This window comes from Theobroma cacao, chromosome 1 (genome assembly GCF_053813885.1).
Source record: "Theobroma cacao isolate CCN51 chromosome 1, ASM5381388v1, whole genome shotgun sequence".
In the NCBI taxonomy this organism is placed as follows: domain Eukaryota; kingdom Viridiplantae; phylum Streptophyta; class Magnoliopsida; order Malvales; family Malvaceae; genus Theobroma; species Theobroma cacao.
The window spans coordinates 6,725,520-6,750,556 of record NC_142639.1 but is presented as its reverse complement, the minus strand read 5'-3'; the positions used below and the strand labels follow the sequence as shown (position 1 = coordinate 6,750,556).

Here is a 25,037-nt window from a genome sequence, read left to right as displayed (position 1 = left end):
GAGAAAGATGTGTTCCTCTGCTCTTTCGAAGGTGGAGTCCAATCAGACAGATTTAAATGCATTGGCAGCCATGTCATTATCAGGACGACATGGCCATTGGTTTTTGCTCTTTCGGCTAAGTCATGGATGGGATCTGCATACATGACTCCATTGTCATCGTATTAATTTTCTTTTTTGGGAATTATTTGTTAGATTTTATTATTATTATTATTATTATTATTAGTAATATTTTGGTGATGGCTCTCCCACCAACTCTGACTTGGACACTACTCCAACTAGGCGACTTCTTCTTATTCTTAATAGCTAAGCAAAGATTAATGATTTTAGGCTACCATTTGTAGCTACATATACCATTACAACATATATACCCTCAAATGATAATTATTTCTTTGCTTTGAATTTACTTTTACACTGATTCAATGTTCACAATATAAACTTTGTTTGTTACCATACAATCTAAACAATGAATCTTCTATATATATTTTTATTAATACGAATATTTCTTTTTTTATTATATATAATTTTGAATAACACAAAAAGAGATAACACTTTTTTATCTCGTAAATTCTATCTCTTTCGCTTAAGATTTCGACATGTTATTTTTAAAAAAATGAAATGTTAAATTCTAGTTGTTTGGGTATGCAAATAAATTTTTTTAATAAAATAATTATAAAAAGAAAAAAAACGTGATGAAAGGTGAGGAAGCAAATACAACAATGCATGTGCAACTTATTAACACGTATTACCCAAAGATATAACCAAAGTTATTGAATTAATCAAAATGAAAGGTGCAACATTATTGTAATGTGAAGAATATATTAAAAGAAATGGTAATATATCCGGTATCATATCAAGAAAGCTTGATGGCCCAAGTTATGGTGTGCCGCTACATAAAAGAAACGTCACTTTTTTCGCTAATCTATATGGAAGGAGTGTCTCTTTACAATGTGGCATATAGCCCCAAGGCCAAACTTTAAGGTGTAACAATAATTTAGTAGCTAGATTATCCTCATTTTCTTCCTTAAAATGCCTTTGGGTATTTTAGGTGCCAACCTAGCAACTGCTTTTCCAACTTCATTGATAAATTTAGATAGATGTGATTGTACTTGCCACATGTTAGCACATGCAAGTTTATAGGCAAAAGGGAAAATTTTATGATCCATTTTTAGGTTTTGCTTTATGACATACCCTGCTCCGTAATCAATCACAGGTGCAAATAATGAAGGAATCTCTTTTCTTTTCTTTTATTTTTTCACTCTATTATGAAAAATATATATAAAAAAATCATAACCATAATATCTGTTTAATCCGCAATTTCAAAAATTTTGCGACCATATTGTTATAATTTGCATTAAAAGAAAGAATAATAAATTAAATTAAATTAATAAAAAGAGAAAATGTTTCTTTTGCCTTTCAACTTCAATATTTCAGTATTTCTTTACGGGCGTCGGGAAGAAGTGGAGGCAATTTGAAATTTTAGCCCAATTATTCGAAGGTCCACCAAAAGGGTAAATGAGTAAGTCGAAAAAATAACCAAAAATGTGTCATGCACTGCATTTAATTATAATAGGTAAATATTAAACCATGCAATTTCAACTAGTACTACTACAACGTAAACAAATCATACTGCTTAAAAACTTGAACAACCCTGACACGTGCACATAACACGAGTTATCGTTGGATCATAAATTTAGAATAGAATGGAATAATTGTATGTTTAAAAAATAGGTAAAGAAACAAAGATAGCACTAGCACACAAATTATAGAATTCTTAGGTGCATTTGGGATTTGGGGATTTGCCTCCCCGCGAGCGAGTAAAGCCAAATGTTAGCATTCTCAGCTATTTATTTATTTTAGCGTATGATATAAATGAAATACTAACTTTTGATTGAAAACAAAACATATTTTGATACCAATAAGGTTCAATTGATAAGTTTTTCCACCTTAATAAAGAATAGAGATATCAATAGATACTTTGCATTACTTGACACGATTAAGTAAGATAAGGATACTTATAATCGGGTGCAAGCAAGATTTGAGTGAAAATCGGATAGTGATTTTAAGATACTCACTACTCGAACTCAATTATAAATAATAATTTTTAATATCAAAATTTAGTTATATATAATATTCTTTGTTTATAAATATTCTTATAATTAATATAATACTTACTAAAATTCATTAAATATTCTAAATATGATTTTAAGCTTTAATTTATTTTTAATGAATTGATTTTAATTTATTAATTTAATTTTAATTAATAATACACATAAAATTTGATTTTTAATTTACTTTAATCAAGTCTTTAATGGATATGAATATTTAACGGAGTAGTATGTAAGATATTCGTGTAGGTTTTCAGATAACAATTTCAAATTTTAATTACGTATTTATAAAGTCTAAATATCCTATTATATAATAAGATTAAAGTTAGAATACCTAAAAAATAAAAAACATTATACCCGTTGACATCCTTAAATTAAAGAGTGATCTTTAGTCATTCTTACTAGTGATCTTTAGTTGTTCTTACTATATTGGTAGTGGAATATTTTAAATTTTATAAGTGTTTTGACAAAAAAAAATCATCAATGGGAATTAAATAATTATCATTGGTTTAATAATTAATTAAAAGTCTATTAAATATACCTAATTGAATATTTAAATAATTATAATTGGTTTAATAATTAATTAAAAGTTTATTAAATATACTTAATAGAATATTTAAATAATTATAATTGGTTTAATAATTAATTAAAAGTTTATTAAATATACCTAATAGAAAATAAATCACATACTGTAACCTCATTTTTAAGTCACGACTATGTATAAAACAATTTTTTACTATTAATTACAATATATTTTGTCCTAACTTAAGGGTTAACAGATTGAACAACTAAGTACTAAGCATGCAGTAGAAAAAAGAAAAAACAGGTTGAGTGAAGCCAATATAAACCAAGCCAAGCCGAGCTGCAGTGCCGGCAAAAGACATTCTTTTGGTATTGTCTTTAAATAAAAATGCCGACCAGACCCCAACAAGACGGAGGGCGAATATATAGCTTTAGCTGAGATTAGAAGCGTAGCTGAGGCTTAATCGAACGGTAGAGATTAGATCAAAATCCCAAGGCGAAGAACGTGGGGTTGGGGGGGTGACGGAAATAAAAGCTGTCAGCCAGGTCACCCTATCTTTTCTCATGGTGGTGGAAATGATTCCCCCTTTGGATTCCCAAATTCTTTTCAATTTGCTACAAATTTCATTTGCATTTCAAAAATTTGCCAACTCTGCTTATACTATATAAATACCCCCTTTCTCCTCTTTCACTTTCCATTTCCACCTCCAGCACCAGAGAGAAGAGAGAACAGGGAAAAAGCGTCGTCGTTTTCTGCTTCTTCTACCACTCTCTCTCTCTCTAAAATATCCTCCTCGTTTCTCTTCTTCAGGTAAATCTTTTAACTCTTCTTCTATTTTACTTCAAATCGACCGATCTGTGGATTCTGTGTGCTTGATTTTGATGCTTTTTCGACGATGAACTGAGATCTAGGGTTCTAGAAGTTTCTGTAGAGTTTTAGAAAGTTAGATTTAGCTTGATCTGCTTCTCTTAGTCACTGGATCTTTACTTGGCTTGATCTGCTTCATTACATTTGCGATTTCTATGTAGATCTTATGAGAATTGATTTTTCTGCCTTTATTTTTAACTCGATCTTCTTCCACTTGTACGGATTAATGCATTCCCTGTCTAAATTTAATGATTTTCGAATTTTTTTTTTGGTTGAAGAAAGGCTCTACTCTGATCTTTATTTCTTTGGATAATTGATTCAATTTTCAGTCCCTTAGATGCTGTATGCTCTACTCCAATGACTGTTGTATGCGTTTTGAATTGATAAAAATTGGTTGTGCCGCTGCAGTAGCAAAATTTACTGTTTTTAGCTTTGCTAAAATGCTGAACAATTTTATCATATATATCTGAAGAAAGTAGTCGACTTAAGTGTTTCGACTTGTCATTTGGAGAAACTAGAACTTGATTTGTGCAACTCTTTACTTTTGCTTGTTTAGGTTGTTGAGAAGGGCATAGAATCCAGCTCAGTATCTTAATTTTTTTTTGCAGTATTGTAAAAGATGGCTGATGCTGAGGATATTCAACCCCTTGTCTGTGACAATGGAACTGGAATGGTGAAGGTTAGTTGATTTGCGGACATGAGTTTTATTCTCCATTATTGTTTATTTCTTTATGAAAAATGTGTCACTTTATCATGGTTAATTGGATATTTTGTTTATTGTGCAGGCTGGTTTTGCTGGCGATGATGCTCCCAGGGCAGTTTTTCCCAGTATTGTTGGTCGACCCCGACACACTGGTGTCATGGTTGGGATGGGTCAGAAGGATGCCTATGTAGGAGATGAGGCTCAATCCAAAAGAGGTATCCTTACTTTGAAATATCCCATTGAGCATGGCATTGTCAGCAATTGGGATGATATGGAAAAGATCTGGCATCATACATTCTACAATGAACTCCGTGTTGCTCCTGAGGAGCACCCTGTGCTTCTCACAGAGGCACCTCTCAACCCCAAGGCCAACAGAGAAAAGATGACCCAGATCATGTTTGAGACTTTTAATGTACCTGCCATGTATGTTGCCATCCAGGCTGTTCTCTCATTGTATGCAAGTGGTCGTACAACAGGTTTGTTAAAATAGAAACCTATATGAATTTTTTCATATTTTTAGATTGCAACTAATCAAGCTAACTCTGAATTATCTCCCTATTGGAACAGGTATTGTACTGGATTCTGGTGATGGTGTATCTCACACTGTGCCAATCTACGAAGGGTATGCCCTTCCACATGCCATCCTCCGTCTAGACCTTGCTGGTCGTGATCTCACTGATGCTTTGATGAAGATTCTTACTGAGAGAGGTTACATGTTTACCACCACTGCTGAACGGGAAATTGTTCGTGACATGAAGGAGAAGCTTGCTTATGTTGCCCTGGACTACGAGCAGGAACTTGAGACTGCTAAGAGCAGCTCATCTGTTGAGAAGAACTATGAGTTGCCTGATGGACAAGTCATTACTATTGGAGCTGAGAGATTCCGTTGTCCAGAAGTCCTCTTCCAGCCATCTCTCATTGGGATGGAAGCTGCTGGAATCCATGAGACTACCTACAACTCTATCATGAAGTGTGACGTGGATATCAGGAAAGATCTCTATGGTAACATTGTGCTCAGTGGTGGTTCAACTATGTTCCCTGGTATTGCAGACCGAATGAGCAAGGAGATCACTGCCCTTGCTCCAAGCAGCATGAAGATTAAGGTCGTTGCACCACCAGAGAGAAAGTACAGTGTCTGGATTGGAGGATCTATCTTGGCATCGCTCAGCACCTTCCAGCAGGTGAAATATTTTTACTTACATTCGGTTATGTTTTATGCATAAGTTGGTTGTCCAAGAGGGCCAAGACTGACATTCTTGCTTTACCTGTTGCATCAGATGTGGATTTCCAAGGGCGAGTATGATGAGTCTGGTCCATCCATTGTCCACAGGAAGTGCTTCTAAGTTTTATTAGTGCTTTGATGGTGAGTTACATTTTCCATTTAGTTGGCTTTTTTGTGTCCTGTGTCAAGTGAACTCAAAGTCTGGTTGATGTGGGGAAGTGTTGAAGGTGGAGATCATTGAAGGAGGGTGTACTTTGATCTTGATGTATTATGTAAGCCTTTCATCTGTTGTGACTTGTGATGACCGCTGGTGTCACCGCGATTGAGATGCTGGCCCTCTGGATATGGTGGTGGGCAGACAATTGGTGCTCTCAATTCCTTCCTTTCCATGAATCTTTCAACCATGTTGCTTAATAGGATGTTTGTAGCTGGAGAGTGATTGTCCTGCTTCTTTCTTTTATTTTCTTTAATTTTCATATTCAAGGTTTTTTTCCCCTGAGAACATGAATGTTAATAGCTATTGTACGAGAAAATTTAAATTAGTGTCAGTTTGCGGTCATAAACTTTTATGGAAATTATATTTGATACTTGGTTTTGAAATCTTATCATGAATTCTTTTTTTATGACAGTTTGTCAGCTCAGTTGTGATTATTATGGGAAAATATTAGAAATTATGCATGTTTGTCCTTGCTGATTTATGGGTTTAGGTGGTGAAGGTGAAACGTCACCTAGAGTGGGATGTCAAGTTACGTTTTATTGACTTGGCTTCGAAGGCATCTCTGGGGAAATAATGGGCATGTTGATATAGGTCGGATCAATAATTCAATAATTTGTTTTGAAATAAAAAATTAATTATATTAATTATTATTAAAATTAAATTAAATTATAATATAAAATATTATTAATAGTTTAAATATAAATTTTTAAATTATAAATAATATATTTATAAAGGAGAAAAAAAAAGAAAGTTTAGTATCTTTATAGCATTATGTATAAATAAAATTTTAAATTATTTAAGAAAATTAAAATAAGTGTTTATATTTATAATTATGTTTGATTAAATTTTTTATATTATTATTTTAAGTTAAATAATTTATTATATTTAATAATTGATTTAAGTTAAATTTTGTTTATTATTTTATATTGTATAATGTTAACGTGTCATATTAATATATCATAATTGATATGATATGTTGATATATTATAATTAATAATTGATATGATATATTGATTTGTTATTATAAATATTATGCCTATACTTATAAAAAAAAAATTCTAAAATTAGAACTTAAAAAGAATTGAATCTAACTTTTGAAGATTAGCTTAAATTTTTTACCACTACTTCAAACTAGCTCATCTATTTTGTGTAAGGGTGAGAAAATTACATATTATGAATTTTATATACTAAAATAAAAAAAATTAAAAATTGAGAGGTAGCGGCCGCTACCCTCTCCCTTCGCCCCTGTATACGCCTAGAATTTGATATTCCACGTGTGATGTTTTTAGAGAAAGTATAGGTATCTAATGCAATTATGAAAAATGGTACCAAAAAAATATATAAAATTGGTACATTTCTTAAGTAGTCATGGGTTAGGCTTTATTTACATAAAATAATTTTTTTAAAAAATTATATTTCATTGAGAAAATAACTTTTTTGGAACTGAATCCAAACCTAATCATATTGGGCGGGTTAAACTTACGGGTAACCCGGCCCTGAACACCTTTAGGTAGAAGTTAGCTGAAGGGCGGATATGTTGAGGAGTTTTAGTTTTAAGGTACCTTTGTCGGACGCTCTTCGTAAAACCCTGAGTAAACCCTGGGCACGTCTTCCTCAGCACAGCAGCTCTTTGCTTTGTGTTTCTCCCCGGCAGCTACCAGCCTGCCTGCCTCACGACACCGAACTTTTAAAAAACTCTCCCTCATTTTGGAACCCAGAAAGCCCTCTAGCTTCTCCATCTTTTAATAGATTCCAATCGAATAACCCCAATTCTATCCTAAGTATTTGAAATTTGAGCCGTTTTCCGACTAAGTTCGACTACTGCAACCAAGCTCTTTTCCTTCTGGTACTGCCACTTCTCTTTATTTTTGAGCAATATTTCCCATTTTGATTTATGGGTATTGATGGTTTTGTTTGTTTAGATGTTGGGACAGTCCTTACAGAAGATACGGCCTGCACTTTCGGCCTTTCCAACTTACTCTCCTACTGCTACAAAAGAGGTTCTGTTCTTGATTTGTCTCTCCATTTTCTCTTCATAATTCATTACTTCAGGCACTGAGCTAAGGACTTAGTATTTGCTTTTGCTCTTTGCATTTCGCTTCTTAAAATTTTGCTATAAAGTAAAAGTAAATAGTAAAAACCAAAATCTTAATTGATTAGAAATGAATACTCCTGTCCCAATAAAGTTCTCATTGGTTGACTAATTGCTGATAAAACATTTTAAACTTTGAAAATTTTTAATTTTATTTTATTTTTATAATTATAAAAATTATAAAATTGTTTTTTAACAACTTTGAATGAAGTAGTTTATATATATATATATATTGTAAAATCTAATTAATTAAAATATTTAAATTATAGGGGTGAAAGTTGAAATTTTTTATCAAAACAAAGTCAGTGACAACTTTATGGATAGAGGGAGTAAATAACTAAAATGCAACACCAACTCTAATATCGTTTTGTTCTATGTAAAAGTAAAATCATGCACTTTATTCTCTAAAAAAATTACATATTTAACTTTTAGTTCTTCAAAATTTTCCTTTTTTTGGTACTTAAATGCACTTTTGCCTTTTTTTTTTTTTTCTATTCCAGAAGCAAAAAGTAAGAAATAAGAATTAAATGTAACCTAAAAAAGGGAAACTGAGAATGTTGTAATACTTTGTTTTCCAGCAGATGCACTATGCTCTTGCCCAATTAGCTTCCAGTTCATCTGATGAGCAAGAAACTGTCAGTATCCCAAATATGAATCATAACAGTGACCACTTCTTTGAATTAGATAGAGTTGAAGTTGTTCAAACTTTGAATAATTTAATAAAACAGCCCAATAAGGCGTTGTCATTTTTTAACCAATTGAATGAAGATGGGTTCTCTCATGATCTTTGTACATACACTGCTATTGTGAGAATATTGTGTTATTGGGGTTGGGACAGGAAACTGGATTCGGTGTTGTTGGAAATCATTAGGAAAGAGAAACGTTTAGGCTTTGAAATTATGGATTTGTGTGAAGCTCTTGAAGAGGGGCTTGAGGGAGAAGACTCATACTTGTTGGTTCGATTGTCCAATGCATTAATTAAGGCATATGTTAGTGTCGAGATGTTTGATGAAGTTATTAATATCTTGTTTCAAACTAGAAGATGTGGATTTGTTCCACATATATTTTCATGTAATTTTCTTATGAATCGTTTGATTCACTGTGGGAAAATTGATATGGCTGTAGCTACTTATCAACAGTTAAAAAGAATTGGACTGAAGCCAAATGATTATACTTATAGCATTCTAATTAAGGCACTTTGCAAAAAGGGTAGTTTGGAGGAAGCTTTTAATGTTTTTCGAGAGATGGAGGAAGCAGAAGTTAGACCAAATGCCTTTGCTTACACAACTTATATTGAAGGGCTTTGTATGCATGGTAGGACAGAATTAGGTTATGAAGTGCTTAAAGTGTGCAGGAAGGCAAAGGTTCCTCTTGATCCCTTCGCTTATAGTGTTGTGATTCGGGGCTTCAGTAAGGAGATGAAATTGAAAGTAGCTGAAGATGTCTTATTTGATGCGGAAAACGATGGGGTTGTTCCTGATGTGACTTCTTATGGTGCCCTGATAAGAGGATACTGCAAATGTGGGAATATATTGAAAGCTTTGGATATTCACCATGAAATGGTATCAAAGGGTATCAAAACGAACTGTGTGATTTTGACCTCAATACTTCAAAGCCTGTGTCAGATGGGCCTGGATTTTAAAGCTGTAAATCAATTTAAGGAGTTTAGGGACATTGGGATTTTTCTTGATGAGGTTTGTCATAATGTAATAGCAGATGCTCTCTGCAAGGGAGGACAAGTGGAAGAAGCTAAAAAATTGCTTGATGAGATGAAGGGTAAACAGATTTCTCCCGATGTTATTAACTATACCACTTTGATCAATGGATATTGTCGTCAAGGTAAAGTTGAAGATGCATGGAACTTGTTCAAGGAGATGAAGAACAACGGCCACAAGCCTGATATTGTTTTTTATAGTGTACTTGCTGGCGGCTTAGCTAGAAATGGCCATGCACAAAAGGCAGTTGATCTTTTAAATTCTATGGAGGCACAAGGCTTGAAATGTGATACTGTCATACACAACATGATCATTAAAGGCTTATGTATGGGAGATAAGGTGAAGGAAGCTGAAAATTTTCTAGATAGTTTGCCGGGAAAGTGTTTGGAAAATTATGCTGCCTTAGTTGATGGTTATCGTGAAGCATGCCTAACAAAAGAAGCCTTTAAATTATTTGTTAAGCTGTCTGAGCAGGGATTTCTAGTGACAAAGGCTTCTTGCTCAAAACTCCTCAGTAGTCTTTGCATGAAAGGTGATAATGACAAAGCTCTTATGTTACTCAAGATAATGTTGTCTTTGAATGCTGAACCTACCAAATTAATGTACTGTAAACTCATTGGTGCATTTTGTCAGGCCGGAAATTTGAGTATTGCCCAGCTGTTGTTTAATATTATGATTAAGAAGGGGCTAACACCTGATCTAGTTACTTACACAATAATGATAAATGGATATTGTAAGGTGAAACTTTTGCAGAAGGCCTTGGATCTTTTCAATAATATGAAGGAGAGAGGGATTAAACCTGATGTTATCACTTATACAGTCTTGCTTAACAGCCATATGAAAATGAATTTGAGGTCTCTTTCTAATCCTGATGTGACACAAAAGAATGGCAAGACAATAATGGTTGCTTCACCTTTTTGGAGTGAAATGAAGCACATGGGAGTAGAACCTGACGTTGTTTGCTATACGGTTTTGATTGATCAGTTCTGTAAGACAAACAATCTTCAGGATGCAAGTAGGATCTTTGACGAAATGATAGATAGAGGATTGGAACCTGATACTGTGACATATACAGCTCTTATTTCAGGCTATTTTAAAGGAGGATATATAGACAAAGCTGTAACCCTTGTTAATGAACTGCTAAGTAAGGGCATACAGCCAGATACCCATACCATGTTGCACCATTGCATCTTGATAGCCAAGAGAGTTGTGAGAAGTAAGGACCTCTGTGACTCAAGTGGGTGATTTATCTAAAACATAAGTTACATTGAATCATAGAATGCTACTGAGTGATTGTCATTATATTTTGTCTTGCAGGATAGAAATGCTCAGACATGACCTTTTATCTTATCTTTATATTTGAAAGTGGCCTGTTAGTATGTGGCAGGCCTGAAGAAGGAAAGCTTTCTCACAACAAGAGTAGAAGTTATTTGCTTTTTCAGGACTCAGGTATTGAAACCACGCATATGATACTTTAGCACTTGGATGAACTTATGGTGATTCTTTTCATATATGTGATATGCAATGAGGTTTCTGTTGGGAATTGGATGTTGATGTAAAAATTAGTGTTCGAGAGTGGTGCAGTGTTTAAGCTGGCATAAAGGGATAAATCATTCTTTCCTCTTATCTTTTTTAATTTTTGTGTAAAGATTTGAGTGTTCAAAGTATGTACTTATAATAGCACGTAATAATCCTTTTGGTACTCGAGTAATTCAATATGCTGAATTTGCTTGCAATTACTGTGTAGCTTGAGGATGTGAAGCTGCGCAAACCTTTGTATTCATGAGATCTGATACTGGAGGACGAGAGATGAATTTTTACAACTTCAGGTTAAATTTTTTTTTATTCTGTTTTGCAATTTGCTCCAAAGACGCTGGATACCTCTCTGCTTTTTTCTTTTAATGGTGTTTCTTCTCCTTATTTTTAACTTGATTTTCAGGTTCGGAAAATTAATTTGCTCCATGAAAGCATCATGCAGCTTGAAGAGAAGATGCAAGGTATTCTTAGGAGGAAACTGTGCAAGTTAAAACCATTTCATAATTACAAATTTAATGCTTTCTGAATAATATTCATCAAATTAACAAGCTTATCCTGTTTTGATCACAAAAATTGCATTAAGTTTGGTCTCCTCAAGAAAAGGGTTTTGAAGTATTAAGTGCATTTCTGAATTGCATTTTTACTCTATTGTTCAACATTCTATAAGGGATGTAGAAACATCAATGTAAGGATCGTGATCACCTTAAGAATGATGTTTGACAGTTGCAGATAGGCTAAATGTATACATGATGTAGGACAGACTGGAAACTGTTGGCCCAGTTAGGGTATATGGTGTCTAGACCATAAAATGCCCTTTATATAAGTTAAGGGCTTATGGTAAAATTAAGGTTAGGGTTTTGCATTGAACTAGGATAAATTCAGTTGAGATCAGAACTCAAAAGAGGGCTGGAAAGTCAGGGAAGGGTTGCTGGAATTTTCTTGTAGCAGTACAATTAGAATAGAGCAAATGATTGCTGCCGTTTCAAATCTGTGAACAGTCACCAGAGAATCTTGTAGCAAGAGAGAATAAGAAGGGAGGGAAAACTCAATCACAAATTCTCCAAGAATTCTCATGAACTCAAATCTTTATTAAAATCAACTCTACCATTTTTGACCGGACAAAGAGATATAATACGCAATTACTAACTTGTCCTACTTGGTGGACTAGATTCCTAACCATTTGACTCAGGAATAGAACTCAACTAATATAAAATAAAGAATACTTTAAAATCCAACAGTTTGAATGAACATAAAACTCTAAGGGCCATTCCAGCAATACATAAAATAACCAAAGTACCTCTGGATGCCAAAACAACTATACTGATTAATTACTATTGTAATGCTGAACTAGCTACCAAGCACATCTTCTCTTGGAGCAAAAGGACTTCTTTGTTGTTTAATTCATAATCTTACTTTTTGGTTTCCAAAGAGGATGAAGTTTATCTAATCAACGTATTGATGTGTTATTAGTATATTTTTCTGATTATTTGGAATGAAAGAAATAGGTTATAGCTTTTTGTGTCATATTTTACTAGTCTGGTGATATTATTTGAGATGCTAAAGAAGAGAAGAAAAATAGTCATTGGCAGTAGCTTAGCTCCATTAATCTCATGTTGGCCAAAAGAACAATGGATGATGTTGCACATTTACTGAAGTGGATAAATATATGCCACTGTCGAAGTATGATTGCTAAATGCCAATCTTTGGTATAATTCTGATGTGGGTTTCTTGTTGGTAAATTTACTGCACACTTTCAATTTGACACACTTTACATAATGTCGCAACTCTTCTTATCAAATTAAGATATGCTTGTCTCGTTATCTTTGGTACTTCTTCTCCTATTATGAGCTCTTGGATTTATGGATTTACTAGCCTGGTTAAAAAACCATAAGCAAGCACCCAACGAAGAAAGCAGTATGAAGAGGAACAAGAACAAAAAGAGAAGAAGAAAGTGTCATTGGAAGGTGGCATCTTATTTGGCTTGCCTGTGTCCTTTATAACTTAAAATAATTGTCCATGTTGACGACACTGCTTCCTTTTAAATTCTTTAGATAGGATTTAGAGCACCATTAGTTTGTGCTTTTGAGATATCCCATCCCACATCTTATGTGAGTGTGATTCTTAAGACTCATATAGAGGTTCAAGTCAATCGCTACTAACAATTTGAGCTTAAGCTTTTAAGTGTCATGTGGTTTAAGCCTGAAAAATTACTAAGTTAGTGGTGCTTGGGCTTAACTTGTTGCATTTGGTATCAAAACATGTGTCAGCCCGGTGTGTGCTCCACATGGTGCTAATGAAATGTTGGTGCTATGGAGTGGGCCTTGATTGTGATTGTGGATGTGTGGCCTTGATGAAAGACATCAAGTATTTGAGTGGATGGGATTTTGTTACCTTATCCACATTTGATGCAAGTGATTTTAAGACCATATAAGGGTCCAAGTAAATTGCTACTAGTAACTTTAGCTTAAACTTTTTAAGGGCCATGTTGCTTTGGCCCAAGAAGTTGCTGGCCTGTGGTGCTTGGGCCCAAGTCATGACAGCGTTACTGTTGTGGTGCATGGACAGAAAAAAGCTTGAACGAGCAGGTCCTGTAAACATAATGGAGTGCATTCTGGATGTTATTACTTTCCTCTGCCATCAAATGGCATATTGCATTTATGTTCATCTTGTATCATCTCTATGGACCATAATCTGAGACATAAAAGCTGTAATCCCCACTGGCGCTGCCCCACCTCCCACTTGGGGATAGCTTTGGTATTTCACTAACACAAATAAACATCAGAAAAGAAGCATGTGGATAGCTGTGTCCATGTATGTGTGGAATATAATATTCTCTCTTTTTCTTTTCTCCACTGATATTATCAAAGTGTTGGAAGACAAATTTACCATTTTCTTTTCATTTCTTTCTTCTCTGGTCTAGAGTCAAACATAGGGTTAAGTATGGGTTTTCTAGATTGCTTCTTAAAAAGTAAGCCCCTTGATAGCGGACACTTTTCTGTGTAAAAATACAATTTTGTTTTAACCATTCTTTTAGAGAAGCAGAAAACCACAATCTTCTTGATTTGCTTATCAGAAACATTATAGGAAGTACTATTTTCATGTTTGGAAAAATAAAATGAGAAAACAGAAATGACATCACTGCTTCACTCCTACTTATCAAAATTTCTCCACTCTTTTTTCATATCTATTTGAAACTTTTGTCTACTTCCCTTGTATTTCACACTTTTTACTGGGATTATTTTTCTCAGGATAGCTCTGTGGTTCAGCTTCTTTCTGGAACCTCTTAGATGATAAAGCAGCTCCACATTGATGGTCAGAAGATTTTCTAAAGAGTAGCATGCTCAATATTGAGTAAAGTTGGAACTGGTCTAATCCGTAGAGACGGTTCTTCAGTTCTGGCAACCTGCAGCATCCTTTAGTGGTTATTGTTTCTGCTTTGCTGAGCTTATTACTCCTTTCTTTTCTCAACTTTGGGTGCAACAAGTGCTAATTGTTTGCATCAGATCTAGCAGTCCATTGCCAGATCAGATATCCATAGCATGCATGTCAGTTGCCCCTGTAACAAGTCATCAACCAGCCAAAGCAACAGAAGAGAGGAGATTTGTTTTTCCCAAAACCAATATGAAACTCGTAAAACAGGGAGGAAGCTAGTGACCCTCATCTTGTAAAAGCTTAAGAACCACATGAGTGAGCTGGAGAATTCAGAAGCTCCAGTTCACTCAGCCATCTCAAAAACCCAGTGAACAAACACTTCCTAGTTTTGAATTCAGTGTTGCACAAGAATTTGCCTATTTAAGCAGAGACTGGAACTGGTGCTCAAGAGATCATACACGGTAGATTCTGTACTGGGGATTGCTGGTGGCCAAGCTGCTGCCAGCTTCCTGGAAAATCTTCTTTGACCTCCAATAATTGAAGAATCTTACGACAATTGATAAGAGTTAATACATTGTATTTATTCATTAAAACTTTTTCCCCTGTAGGATTCTAAGTTTTGATTATATTTTTATATTAGATGATAACTGTATGCCCTTCTCTTTATGACGATGAGCTAAATATAGCAGAAAACATAATGTGGTAAATGGCAGGTCTTCTTAATAGCATTGTAGGTCCTTTTGGTATTAATATTGGTTAGATCCTACTGCTTTCCACTTACCTGGAAGCATTCCATTTTTTGATGTCATACTCTCTTTTTTATGTTCATGGTATCAAACACAGTCGAAATGATCTCCTAAATCTTAATATTTCAAGGCAATGGAAACTATTCTTCAGGTAAAATGCTCTATAGTTTTTTTCTTTTTTGGTTTCTGGATCATGGAAATAAGAAAATTACCTCTCATTCTTGAAGACTTTCCTGCATAAGGATGAGCTTCCAAAAGAAGTTAATAGTTTCATGTTTGCCTTTTGTGATTTATCTTTGCTTCCATGTTGCTATTGGTGATTCTTGGACACCAATATTGGCAGATTTATTTACATTTCTTTTAGGATACTATTTGCTTGATTTTGCATGTCTGCCCGTTTCACACATGAAATCTTTGCTTCTCATATGAACTGGCTAATAGTTGCTGCTAGGGTGAATGACACTTTTTGAGAGTAGATCTTTCCATGCATTGCTTCATAAAATTCATATTAATATATAATGTCAATCTCTTAGTTTGCATCACATCTAACTCGGTATTATTTGGATTTCAATGGTTTAACAGATTGATGTCTTATTCATTTACAATATTACTTAACCATGTCACTTGTTTAATGTTTAAGATGGACTGATGACTTTGCTCAATTCAGTTACTAATTCTCTCACTTATACTTTCTTTTCAACTTTTGCATGCAAAGAATGCTTCCTAATTTATTTTGTAATAATTTAATCTTGCAAATAATAATAAAAATATATTGGATGAACTAACTTGTTTTTAGTTATTTAACCATATGCTGTCTGCCATGAAATTCAGGTGCAAAGGCGAATACTCCAATCACCCTAAAAACAACCTGATGGAATTGCAACTCTGGCCATGAAGAGAAGCAGCTCGTCAAATGTTAGTCCCTACCTACCCAATCAACAATGGAACAATTTGAAAAGAAAACAGAAACAGTGAAAGAATGTAGAATGAAGCTAGTCGCATTTGGTGCTTTGGCACGCTTTCCTGATTCTTCATCCTTCAATTGGTTGCTTTGCTACATTTTTAAATTGAGGTGCCTGCCTGCCACCAATTCTTCTTTGGCAAAGACCCTAAAAAAGAACTAGTTATTTTGGAGATGAAAGTCATGTTCAGAAAGCTGCAAGACAACCTGAATCAAATTTCAGCTTCCCAGGCAGACTTTTCAAATGTCATTTTATGTGAAACAGTCGGACTATTTAGCATTTAGATATTTTAACTTTAACAAAGCCAATATTAGGCCGATGGATTGAAGCCGGGCAGCATTTCCTACTCTTTGCTTAGTGTGATTTTAACTAAAATTCATGTTGTTATTAGTATTTCTTTTTTAAATAAATATTATCCCTCATATGCCTGAGATATAGATGATAAATGCTGATTCTTCTCAATCAAATGCATCCTGGCCGGTTGTTGTTCCAAATGGTTGTATATTTGGAAAATTTCTTGTTTTATTAGAGGGTTGCTGATGGTACCATGTACATTTCTAGCTACTTCCTGCTTACCTTCAGAAGTGATTTTCACCTGCAGAATCTTGCTAAAACATAATTTGAATTGTGGATCTACTTATCACATAAGTGCAACCCAATACGGATACAGAGTGACAAGTGCTAGCAGCTGTCTCTTCCATCTTCACCAGAGGTGAGCATTATACACTCGTGCTGTTGGGACTTAACAGCAGTAGAGTAGATTATTTTCACACATCTCCTTAACACCAGGATCTCAATACAATACCCTACTCCCATTCTAGTAATAGGAAAATGAACATGCCGCCTCACTTTGAAGACAAGATAATATTATGCTAAAACTACAAAGAGTACTGTGAGCCAAAAGTAAATGCCAATAATTAGTGTTTATCTTTCTATAAGTCATCAAGTACAGTTCAAAAATAGAAAACATACAAAGTATCTAAACTATTTCATACAAAATTGTGACATAGAGCACTCCCTTCTTCCTTCTCTCTAGATAAAGCAAATATCAACCAAACAATAGCTCTTCAAAACATCGCCAATCAAAGACAATACCCAAAAATTTGAACCTTTGGATATCACAGATTCCCTCAAGCAGCTTGTTTTGTTGACTTCATAAGCTCTATGAATTCTCTAAAAGCTGTGGCAAGAAACAACGTGTGTTGAGCGAAAGAAATGGTTTTAACAAACATGGGAATCTTTGATCTTGGTTAAAAAGGAAAAACTGAAAACCAATACGTCAAAATTAGATGTAGGACAAAGTTCTCACCACAATCTGAATCATGAGGTCCTGGGGATGCTTCAGGATGGTACTGAAGAGACATAATATTTAAAGAAGGATATGCAAGACCAGCACAGCTTCTATCATTAAGATTGACATGAGTCACTTCCACACCCTCAGGGAGTGATGCAGGATCAACTGCGTAGTTGTGATTCTGCCAAATAATAAATTCTAAGGTGAAAACACAACCCAAATGATACAATGCACTTTTAAACAAATCTAACCAAGTAGATATACATCCAAACTTATAGATAGTATAAATGCAAAACATTGCAATAAAAATATAAATAAGATCTGCAATATTCAGATGAATATATCAAAACTTTGTTTTCTTCATTTTTGTGTGTGTGTGTGTCTGTTTTTCTTGTTCTTTTTTTTTTTTTGGGGGGGGGGGGGAGAGGGGGGGGTGGGGGTTGTGGGGAGGAGACAAGGGGGTGTTTAAGTGGAGTGGAGTTGGTTCCCAGAGTAAAATTTAAATCCATGCTGACAAAACTATACATGCACACAAGGGACTTATTTATGCATGGAAACACTTTGGCTAGTTAAACACACCTGAGCACTAATCTCAACATGACCATTGCGAAGGTTGCGAACAGGATGATTTCCTCCATGGTGACCAAACTTCATCTTAAAGGTTTTACCACCCAAGGCCTGGCCAAGTAACTGATGGCCCATGCAAATTCCAAAAACAGGAACTTTTCCCAGAATTTCCTTAACCGTTTCAACAGCATAAGGAACTGCCGAAGGATCTCCAGGACCATTGCTGAAAAGAACTCCATCTGGCTTCATCTTTAGGGTTTCAGCAGCAGGCCACGTGGATGGGACAACAGTGATTTGACAGCCATAAGATGCTAAGCGCCGAAGTATATTATGCTTGATCCCAAAATCATAGGCAATAACCTTCAATTTAAAAAGAAATGGAGCAGTGTAAGAGCAGACACAAAGCAAGGATTAAAACCTCCAACATAAAATTTCAAAAATAATACTAACTCTGTAAGTCTCTCGATCTCTTCCATTGGAGTTGAAGTCCCATTCTGATTTTGTTTTATCAACCCACTCATAAGGGGATTTGCAGGAAACACCGCTTATTAAATCAATACCTGCAAAATAAAGACAAGAAGAATAAGATTGCTTATCCTTTAAAAAGTGCTCATAACTTTTAAATAAGTATAGCTATTCTTACCTACAATGTCCCATGAACGTGACATTTCCAAAAGTTCTTCATCTGGTTTAGATTGTTCCGTGCTCAAAACCCCAATAAGACTTCCATCTTGCCTCAATCTGCGGGTGATTGCACGTGTATCAACATCATCTGCCATTATAGGAAAGCATCGAGATCAAAGGAGGCCAGAAGTTATGCCCAAAGAAAAGATTTGTCACAGTACATCTTAGGTTAAGCAGTCAACTATATAGATATTCAGTGCCATATATACAACTTACAAATTCCCATAATATTTCTTTCTGCTAAGTAATCACCAAGGGTTTCTGCACATCTCCAATTTGAAGTGCTGCAAAACATTTAATTAGAATTTGGGAAACAAAGGAGCAAACCTTTTGTGTGAAAGCTGTAAATGGCATAATCTAAGAGATTGAGAAGAGGACGAAATTTACTTAATACTTAGACTTCTGATCACCAGGCCCGCAAGAAAGCATTGACTTGATTCTTCATCATCTGATGGGGTAGGCATCAACATCAGATCATATATAGTTTTTCAACAAGTCAGACTTGCAAGGATTTGAAAGGTAAAATTTACTTACCAAAATTTACTCCAGTGTTGCCAATATGTGGATTGGTCATCAGGACAAACTGACCAGCATAACTAGGGTCTGTTAGAATTTCCTGATACCTGCATAACAATTATATTTTGCCGATGAATTAGACAATGCCTACAGATGATAAACTTCAGTTTCCATAGTCCACATATTTACTCTACAATGAGAAGGAAACAAAACAAAGACATAGCAGATAACAAAGTTTATAACTCCACTATAAAAGCAATGACAAGCCTTAAAACAAAAATGAATTAAAGGAAGAAGTCTTCATTAATTCCATTATTACACAAAATCTAGATAATCTTATCAAACACAGCTTCAAATTAAAAAATTTACTGCAACTTAAGTTTATTAAATCCCACCTTCTTTCGTCATTCCATTATTGTCATTCAGAAACTTTGAAATTTCTTAAGATTTTAAACCAAAAGCCAAGGCAATCTCATGTTGAAATATAATATTAAGCATCAACAAGCAGTCAAAATTTCCTTAATTTTGTTTATTCTAAAAGGAAACCAAAATTCAAATAATGTATCATCTTACCCTGTTAAAGAAGTGTTGAAAACCACTTCACCGACTTGGGTTCCAGAGGCACCAAAAGATTTAGCCCTCCAAACAGAACCATCTTCAAGAACCAGCCTTGAATCCGCTAACTTCCATGGCCTCTCCGCCAACCCTGAAAACCACCCAATATCACAGAAAAAAGGAAGAGACAAACTTTAGAAGGAAAAGAAAAACGGAAAAGAGTTTACCAGTGGCGGCACCGTCAGGGGAGAGAGAGCATCTGACGAGCTTGGAGGAAGGTTTTGGAGGGTTTTGAGTAAAGCAAATAGAAGGGTTGATTCTAAGCGAAAAATCCACAGCTTTCATGCCCATTTTTTTCTCTGAAAATGTCCTTGTCTTCCTTCTTTAGGGTTTTATTATGTGCGTTGAGCTACAACAACGCTACCGGTGATAAACCGCTGCCTTTGGGTTTGAGCTAAAAGACAGCTAAACGATGGCTGCTCTGAAAAGTGAAGGCTGCTCAGCGCTCAGTTACTTCCAAAATGCATTTTGTCGGTTTTTGGAGGAAGTAGGTATTTTTGGAAAATCCACTGCGTTTAGGCTCTCATGAGCCTCTTCCCTTCAAACCAATCTTATTTTTTAATAATGTTATTGTGCAAATTATTGGTAAATTATTTAGAACCCCGTTTGATTATTTAAATTTGACTCATTTATTGTTGAACCAAATTAAATTTTATAATATTCCATTCCAGTGATTCATTTTGAATTTTTCAATATTATATATATATATAATATAATATAATATTTATTAAAATTTTTATATCAATTTTGAATTTAAATTAAATTAATTATAATTACCTTTAATCAAATCTAACTTAAATAATTCAAATGTCGAGCTTAAACCCAAATAAAAATAAATTTTGATTGAGCTTCAGGCTTGAGTTTTTTAACTGAGCTGAACTCAAACTTGATACTAAATCAAGTCATCTCTAATTGACTCGTAATTGCGATAAATATTTTTTTTTTTTTACAAAAAAAAGTTTGTGTTTACTTAAAATTGAAGTAGTTTTAAAATTTTATTTAATCATATGGTTTGGTTCAAGTTTTAACTAATTGTTATTATTCATAAATAAATAAAATAAGTGTAATAAAGAATATTTTATAAACACTATAGCATTTTTTTCTATTATGATTTCATTTGGTTTAAATTCATAACACAATAGTTTGCACAAAAATAAATGGGCCGTAAAAGTCCACCTTGGAAATAATATGGGCCATTAGTAGGTTGGGGGACTCAGACGGTCTCCAACTAGGTTTAACATCAAATCCACGGGAGGGGCGGGGGGCCCTATCATATTTTCTGAAAAACCCAAAACCTCAGTTTCTTTCATTTTCTCATTTCAGGAAATAGAAAGCATTTTAATTATTGAGTTTCTTAAACCCCAGAAAAACCATGATCCGCATCGCAAGCCATCCCAAACCTCTAACAACACTCGGTCACCAACTCCTCCAACGCTGCACCGTCAGCGGAACCGCCAAGGGCAAAGCCAAACTCAAAGCCGGCCAACCTTTAAAGCGCTCCAAAGTCTCCACTAAAAAAGGTAAAGGCGGTGCTCCTACCGACGATTCACTCCCGAAAGGTGGCCGAATCCCCGACGAAAAGCAAAGACTCTACGACCAATGCCTCAATGCCCCCACTCCAGTCCGTCACCTCTCCCCCAAGGAGCGAGGCCGCGAAGCCGAGCGGGAAAAATTGGGATTAATAAGCAAAGAACGGCAAAGGGAAATGGAGATTTTGAAGAAAGGAGGAAGAAAAGCGATGGGAGTTCCTGATGATCCTATGATAATGGGGACACCTGGGCTGGATTTGATCACATTGGGCCTTATTGATGCTGATAAGATACCCAAATACGAGCTGACGGTGGAGGATGGACGGAGATTGGCTAAGGAGTATAGTAGGGTTTTAATGAGGAAGCATAGGGCAAGGCAGGCGGCTGAGAGTAATTTGTTGAGAATGAAAAAGGAGGCGATTGAGGCCTTGCCAGAGAAGCTTAAGGAGGCGGCTTTGGTACCGGATTTGACCCCATTTCCGGCGAATAGGTTTATGGCCACTTTGACTCCGCCTATTGAAGGGTATATTGAGAAGGTTAAGGAAGCGGCTAGGAAAAGTTCCGGGAAGCAGAAGCTTAGGTGAAGTCTAGGTGAAAGGTACATTTTGCTGTTTAAGTGTTTTAATTTAGAATTATGAAATGGGTTCTTGATGAATTGTTAGGTGCTTTAGAACAAAAGCTGTTTTCTTTATATTAAAAGTTTTATTTTTGATGGAATGTATATGCAATTTTTTTTTTTTGTGGGTTTAATGTAATTCAGTTAAAAACCAAATATGAGTTAGTTTTTGTTAGTTAGGTATCACCGATGCATCACTTGACAATTCTGAATTTGTTTGATAGTTGAAATTGACCTTAATTATTGAAATCATTTTGGGTTTGGATCAGAATGGTTGGACTATTTCATTTTCAATCTTAGTTAACTGATCTCTGGTCTTGAAATAAATTTATCAAAGGTAGAAGTGATATGTGGCTGACTGATTTTTTTAACTTGTTGTCACTGGAAATTTTCCAACCTAGAGTATCACAATGTCAGTTTGTGAAAGAAAGGGCCTGCTCATGGGACATCCCAAGTCTAGAAGGATGCTTTTTGTGACTGATTTTGCATTAAAGATGTTCCATTTCTTACTTTATAGCTTTGTTTGAAATATTTGTTTTGACAATGTTCATTAGGACATAAAACAGGATTTTACTTGAAAAGTTCATTGTTGGATCAATAGTTCTTGAATTGCCTGATGTCAATCAAGTTACATAATAGAAAAGTTTTTCCTTCTCTGGATGAGTTCAACATGTTGGCCCGTTAAATTTTCATAGCATTGGCATCATGTTGTTCACTCAGACTTCTAATTTTGAGAGATTTTTGAGCAACTCTTTTTTTTTTTTTTTCCATGTTTGATGTGGATTGGACATTTGGTTTTATCTGAGAGTAAACATTTGTGGAATATATTAATAATCCAAATATCACACATGCATTTCTTACTCATGAAGTCTTTATGAGCAGTGCTATATTTTGGTGTCAAAAGAGTTGGCCAAGCAAGTATGTCTTTGATGTCAAGGTATCTTGAATGTATATTTGCTTGATTCATCAATTGCTAGCTGGCAAGAACTTTCTTTACTGTTCCTGTATCAGCAACGTTTGCAATTTCTCCACCTGCTTGCTATTCTTGTGGCTCTACAATTCGGAACTTTGATGGTTTTATAAGATGAACTTGCTTGTTTCGTGAATACCATCTTTTTCTCACTCTAGGATCTCTTGTGGCTGCAGAATGAAGGGACGTTCCTTACCTATGAAATTGGTGATCCATTATAGCTGCAGTGTAGTGTGGTTTTCTCTGACAGCAGACGGTTTTAAAGTATTAAAAATATCTAAATGTTAGGTGCCTGAAAATAGTTTTGTGAAAACTTATCAATGTACTATTTTCTGGTTCAACATTGAAACTGGCTTCTTTGATGATGTGTTGTAATCCTAGCATAGGCAACTTACAATGATGTCTTTCAAGACTTGCATGCAATAATCTGATGGCTCAAAATTGATGGTGTTGTTTTTACTGAAATTGATGGCTTAAATAGCCTACTAAGGTTGTAGTGAATTTTCCGTGGTTTTCCCAGCATAGAAGCTTTAGCTATTTCTTGCGCAAGGTGAAGTAAGTGGCATGAGCCTGGATTTCTCTTATCAATTTCAACGTTTTTTGACATTTTGTGCTTGTGTGTATTCATTTACTCCATTAACTAGGTTATTAGTTATTGTTATTTCATAAATTCTCATCACTAATGAAGAGGAAATTCAATCTCCTCATATGAGTCAGCTTGTAAAGTACTTTAGTTCCTACCAAATAAAAGCTTGCTAGCAGTGGCACCGTCGTAAGCTACAACAATCTCTTTCAGCCCTATGAGCAACCGGACGGAATTTCTATGGTTTGTCTCGGCCCTCTGCGTGCAGTCGGTAAAACTCTGTTATCATTAACACCTCCAAGAAACGCATTTTGTATTCTTCGCATAATGTTAAATCACTTTTTCTTATCAGACCAAGCTCTTGAGCTTTCACTGCTTAGACAATACTTTGTGCCTTTTCGAGAACAATTCATCTGTCAATCTGTTATCTGGTGGTGGTGGGTCTCTCAAGAATCAATTTTAGTCACATAGGCTATAGCTACCATTGTAAGTCGTCCAAATCAGTTGCTGCTGCATTCTTCCGCAGTTCCTCTTTCTCCCTTCATATGTACCTCAACCATCGCTCAGTTTCTTGTTAGCTTCTATCATCAGCGGCATAACTATTAATTGGTTGAACCTGATGTTAATTGATTAAAATAGATTGAATTTGATTAATTAAGATAGATTGATAATTAATTAGAAGGGACAATATGTTCGAATATTTCTATTTATTTTAAATTTTTAAAATTTGAAGTAAAATCCATTGAAAAGTTCATTATTAATAATATAGTTTTAAATATATAATATCTCAAGAAATCCATTTTTTATTTAGTAAAATTTAAATAAATTTTTATTACGTTTAATTAAGTTATTGTATATTTATTTTATATTAAATAAACATTTATTATTACTGGTTGATTAATTTTCGTTAGTTACAATGTCGTTTGTCATTTACGATTACTTAATATTGACATGTTATAATGAATGTGATGTGTGATGATATTGTCACTTTGCATTTTTTACTGTTCACGTCATATGAATATAAAATTATAAATGATATTTTAATTAATAATAATTAATTAAAAGTTAGTTATAAAAATTTATTTGATTCAAAATAAAAGTACATAAGTTTAATTAAACACTATAGAAAAATAAAAACTTAGGTTAGATATCTAAATAAGCTTCCGAACTATACAAAAATAATAATAATTTAGTCCCTATCTTTTTATTACACTTAAAAAAACTCCTAAACTTTTATTTGTATCAAATAAAATCTTTTATTAACGGTTGATTGTACCGCATGATGATGTCACATAAAAAAATTTATTAATGTAGGGCGAGAAATGTATATTTGATTCAAAATAAAAGTTCAGATATTTAGATATTTAATCATTAGTTTGAGTAATTTTTTTATTATAATTCAATCAAATTTTTTTTACAATTAGAATTTATAATTTCTACTTAAATCTCATTCACTTTTATTACTTAGTTGAACCAAAATGGTTTTAGGCACGCATATAATGTGTTTACATTTCTCTTTGCCCCATGGCAAAAATTTCATTTTATTCGAATTTTATATGGATTTATAATTAAGTTTAAAATTATCTAAATAATTTTTTATATA

At 34.3% G+C, this 25,037-nt stretch overlaps 4 protein-coding genes across 17 annotated transcripts; 3 read left to right on the top strand and 1 right to left on the bottom strand.

The window, feature by feature from the left end:
- Positions 1-3,305: 3,305 nt before the first annotated feature.
- Positions 3,306-6,020, top strand: LOC18611763 (actin-7). 3 transcript variants are annotated; one of them, XM_018128615.2, is made up of 6 exons: positions 3,306-3,438; positions 4,104-4,174; positions 4,281-4,674; positions 4,766-5,379; positions 5,476-5,561; positions 5,640-6,020. In XM_018128615.2, the coding sequence occupies exons 2-5, from the start codon at positions 4,115-4,117 to the stop codon at positions 5,539-5,541; spliced, it is 1,134 nt and encodes a 377-aa protein (XP_017984104.1). In that variant the 5' UTR covers positions 3,306-3,438; positions 4,104-4,114; the 3' UTR covers positions 5,542-5,561; positions 5,640-6,020. The 3 variants fall into 3 exon arrangements, with proteins under 3 accessions (XP_017984104.1, XP_017984096.1, XP_088664172.1); XM_018128607.2 differs by having other exon boundaries at positions 5,476-6,020; XM_088808046.1 differs by having other exon boundaries at positions 3,326-3,438; positions 4,052-4,174; positions 5,476-6,020.
- Positions 6,021-7,169: 1,149 nt separating this feature from the next.
- LOC18611762 (Pentatricopeptide repeat (PPR) superfamily protein) lies at positions 7,170-16,583 on the top strand. 11 transcript variants are annotated; one of them, XR_016026299.1, is made up of 8 exons: positions 7,171-7,483; positions 7,560-7,637; positions 8,308-10,660; positions 10,762-10,893; positions 11,192-11,273; positions 11,384-11,441; positions 14,229-14,401; positions 15,930-16,583. XR_016026299.1 is itself a non-coding variant. In XM_018123770.2 (3 exons), the coding sequence occupies exons 2-3, from the start codon at positions 7,560-7,562 to the stop codon at positions 10,687-10,689; spliced, it is 2,460 nt and encodes an 819-aa protein (XP_017979259.2). In that variant the 5' UTR covers positions 7,170-7,483. The 11 variants fall into 11 exon arrangements, 1 of the variants encoding a protein (XP_017979259.2); XR_016026298.1 differs by having other exon boundaries at positions 14,229-14,813; XR_016026296.1 differs by having other exon boundaries at positions 14,229-14,917.
- A 381-nt stretch (positions 16,584-16,964) lies between these two features.
- CARA (carbamoyl phosphate synthetase A) lies at positions 16,965-20,233 on the bottom strand. The gene is made up of 10 exons (XM_007048186.3): positions 19,904-20,233; positions 19,695-19,827; positions 19,140-19,228; positions 18,993-19,053; positions 18,822-18,889; positions 18,565-18,693; positions 18,372-18,481; positions 17,934-18,281; positions 17,370-17,535; positions 16,965-17,240 (listed from the first exon to the last, which is right to left on the bottom strand). The coding sequence occupies exons 1-10, from the start codon at positions 20,025-20,027 to the stop codon at positions 17,191-17,193; spliced, it is 1,278 nt and encodes a 425-aa protein (XP_007048248.3). The 5' UTR covers positions 20,028-20,233; the 3' UTR covers positions 16,965-17,190.
- A 776-nt stretch (positions 20,234-21,009) lies between these two features.
- On the top strand, positions 21,010-23,316 carry LOC18611760 (uncharacterized). 2 transcript variants are annotated; one of them, XM_018123815.2, is made up of 2 exons: positions 21,010-21,863; positions 23,010-23,316. In XM_018123815.2, exon 1 carries the CDS (start codon positions 21,109-21,111, stop codon positions 21,847-21,849), a length of 741 nt encoding a protein of 246 aa, XP_017979304.2. In that variant the 5' UTR covers positions 21,010-21,108; the 3' UTR covers positions 21,850-21,863; positions 23,010-23,316. The 2 variants fall into 2 exon arrangements, with proteins under 2 accessions (XP_017979304.2, XP_017979299.2); XM_018123810.2 differs by having other exon boundaries at positions 21,011-21,863; positions 23,028-23,316.
- Positions 23,317-25,037: the final 1,721 nt, after the last annotated feature.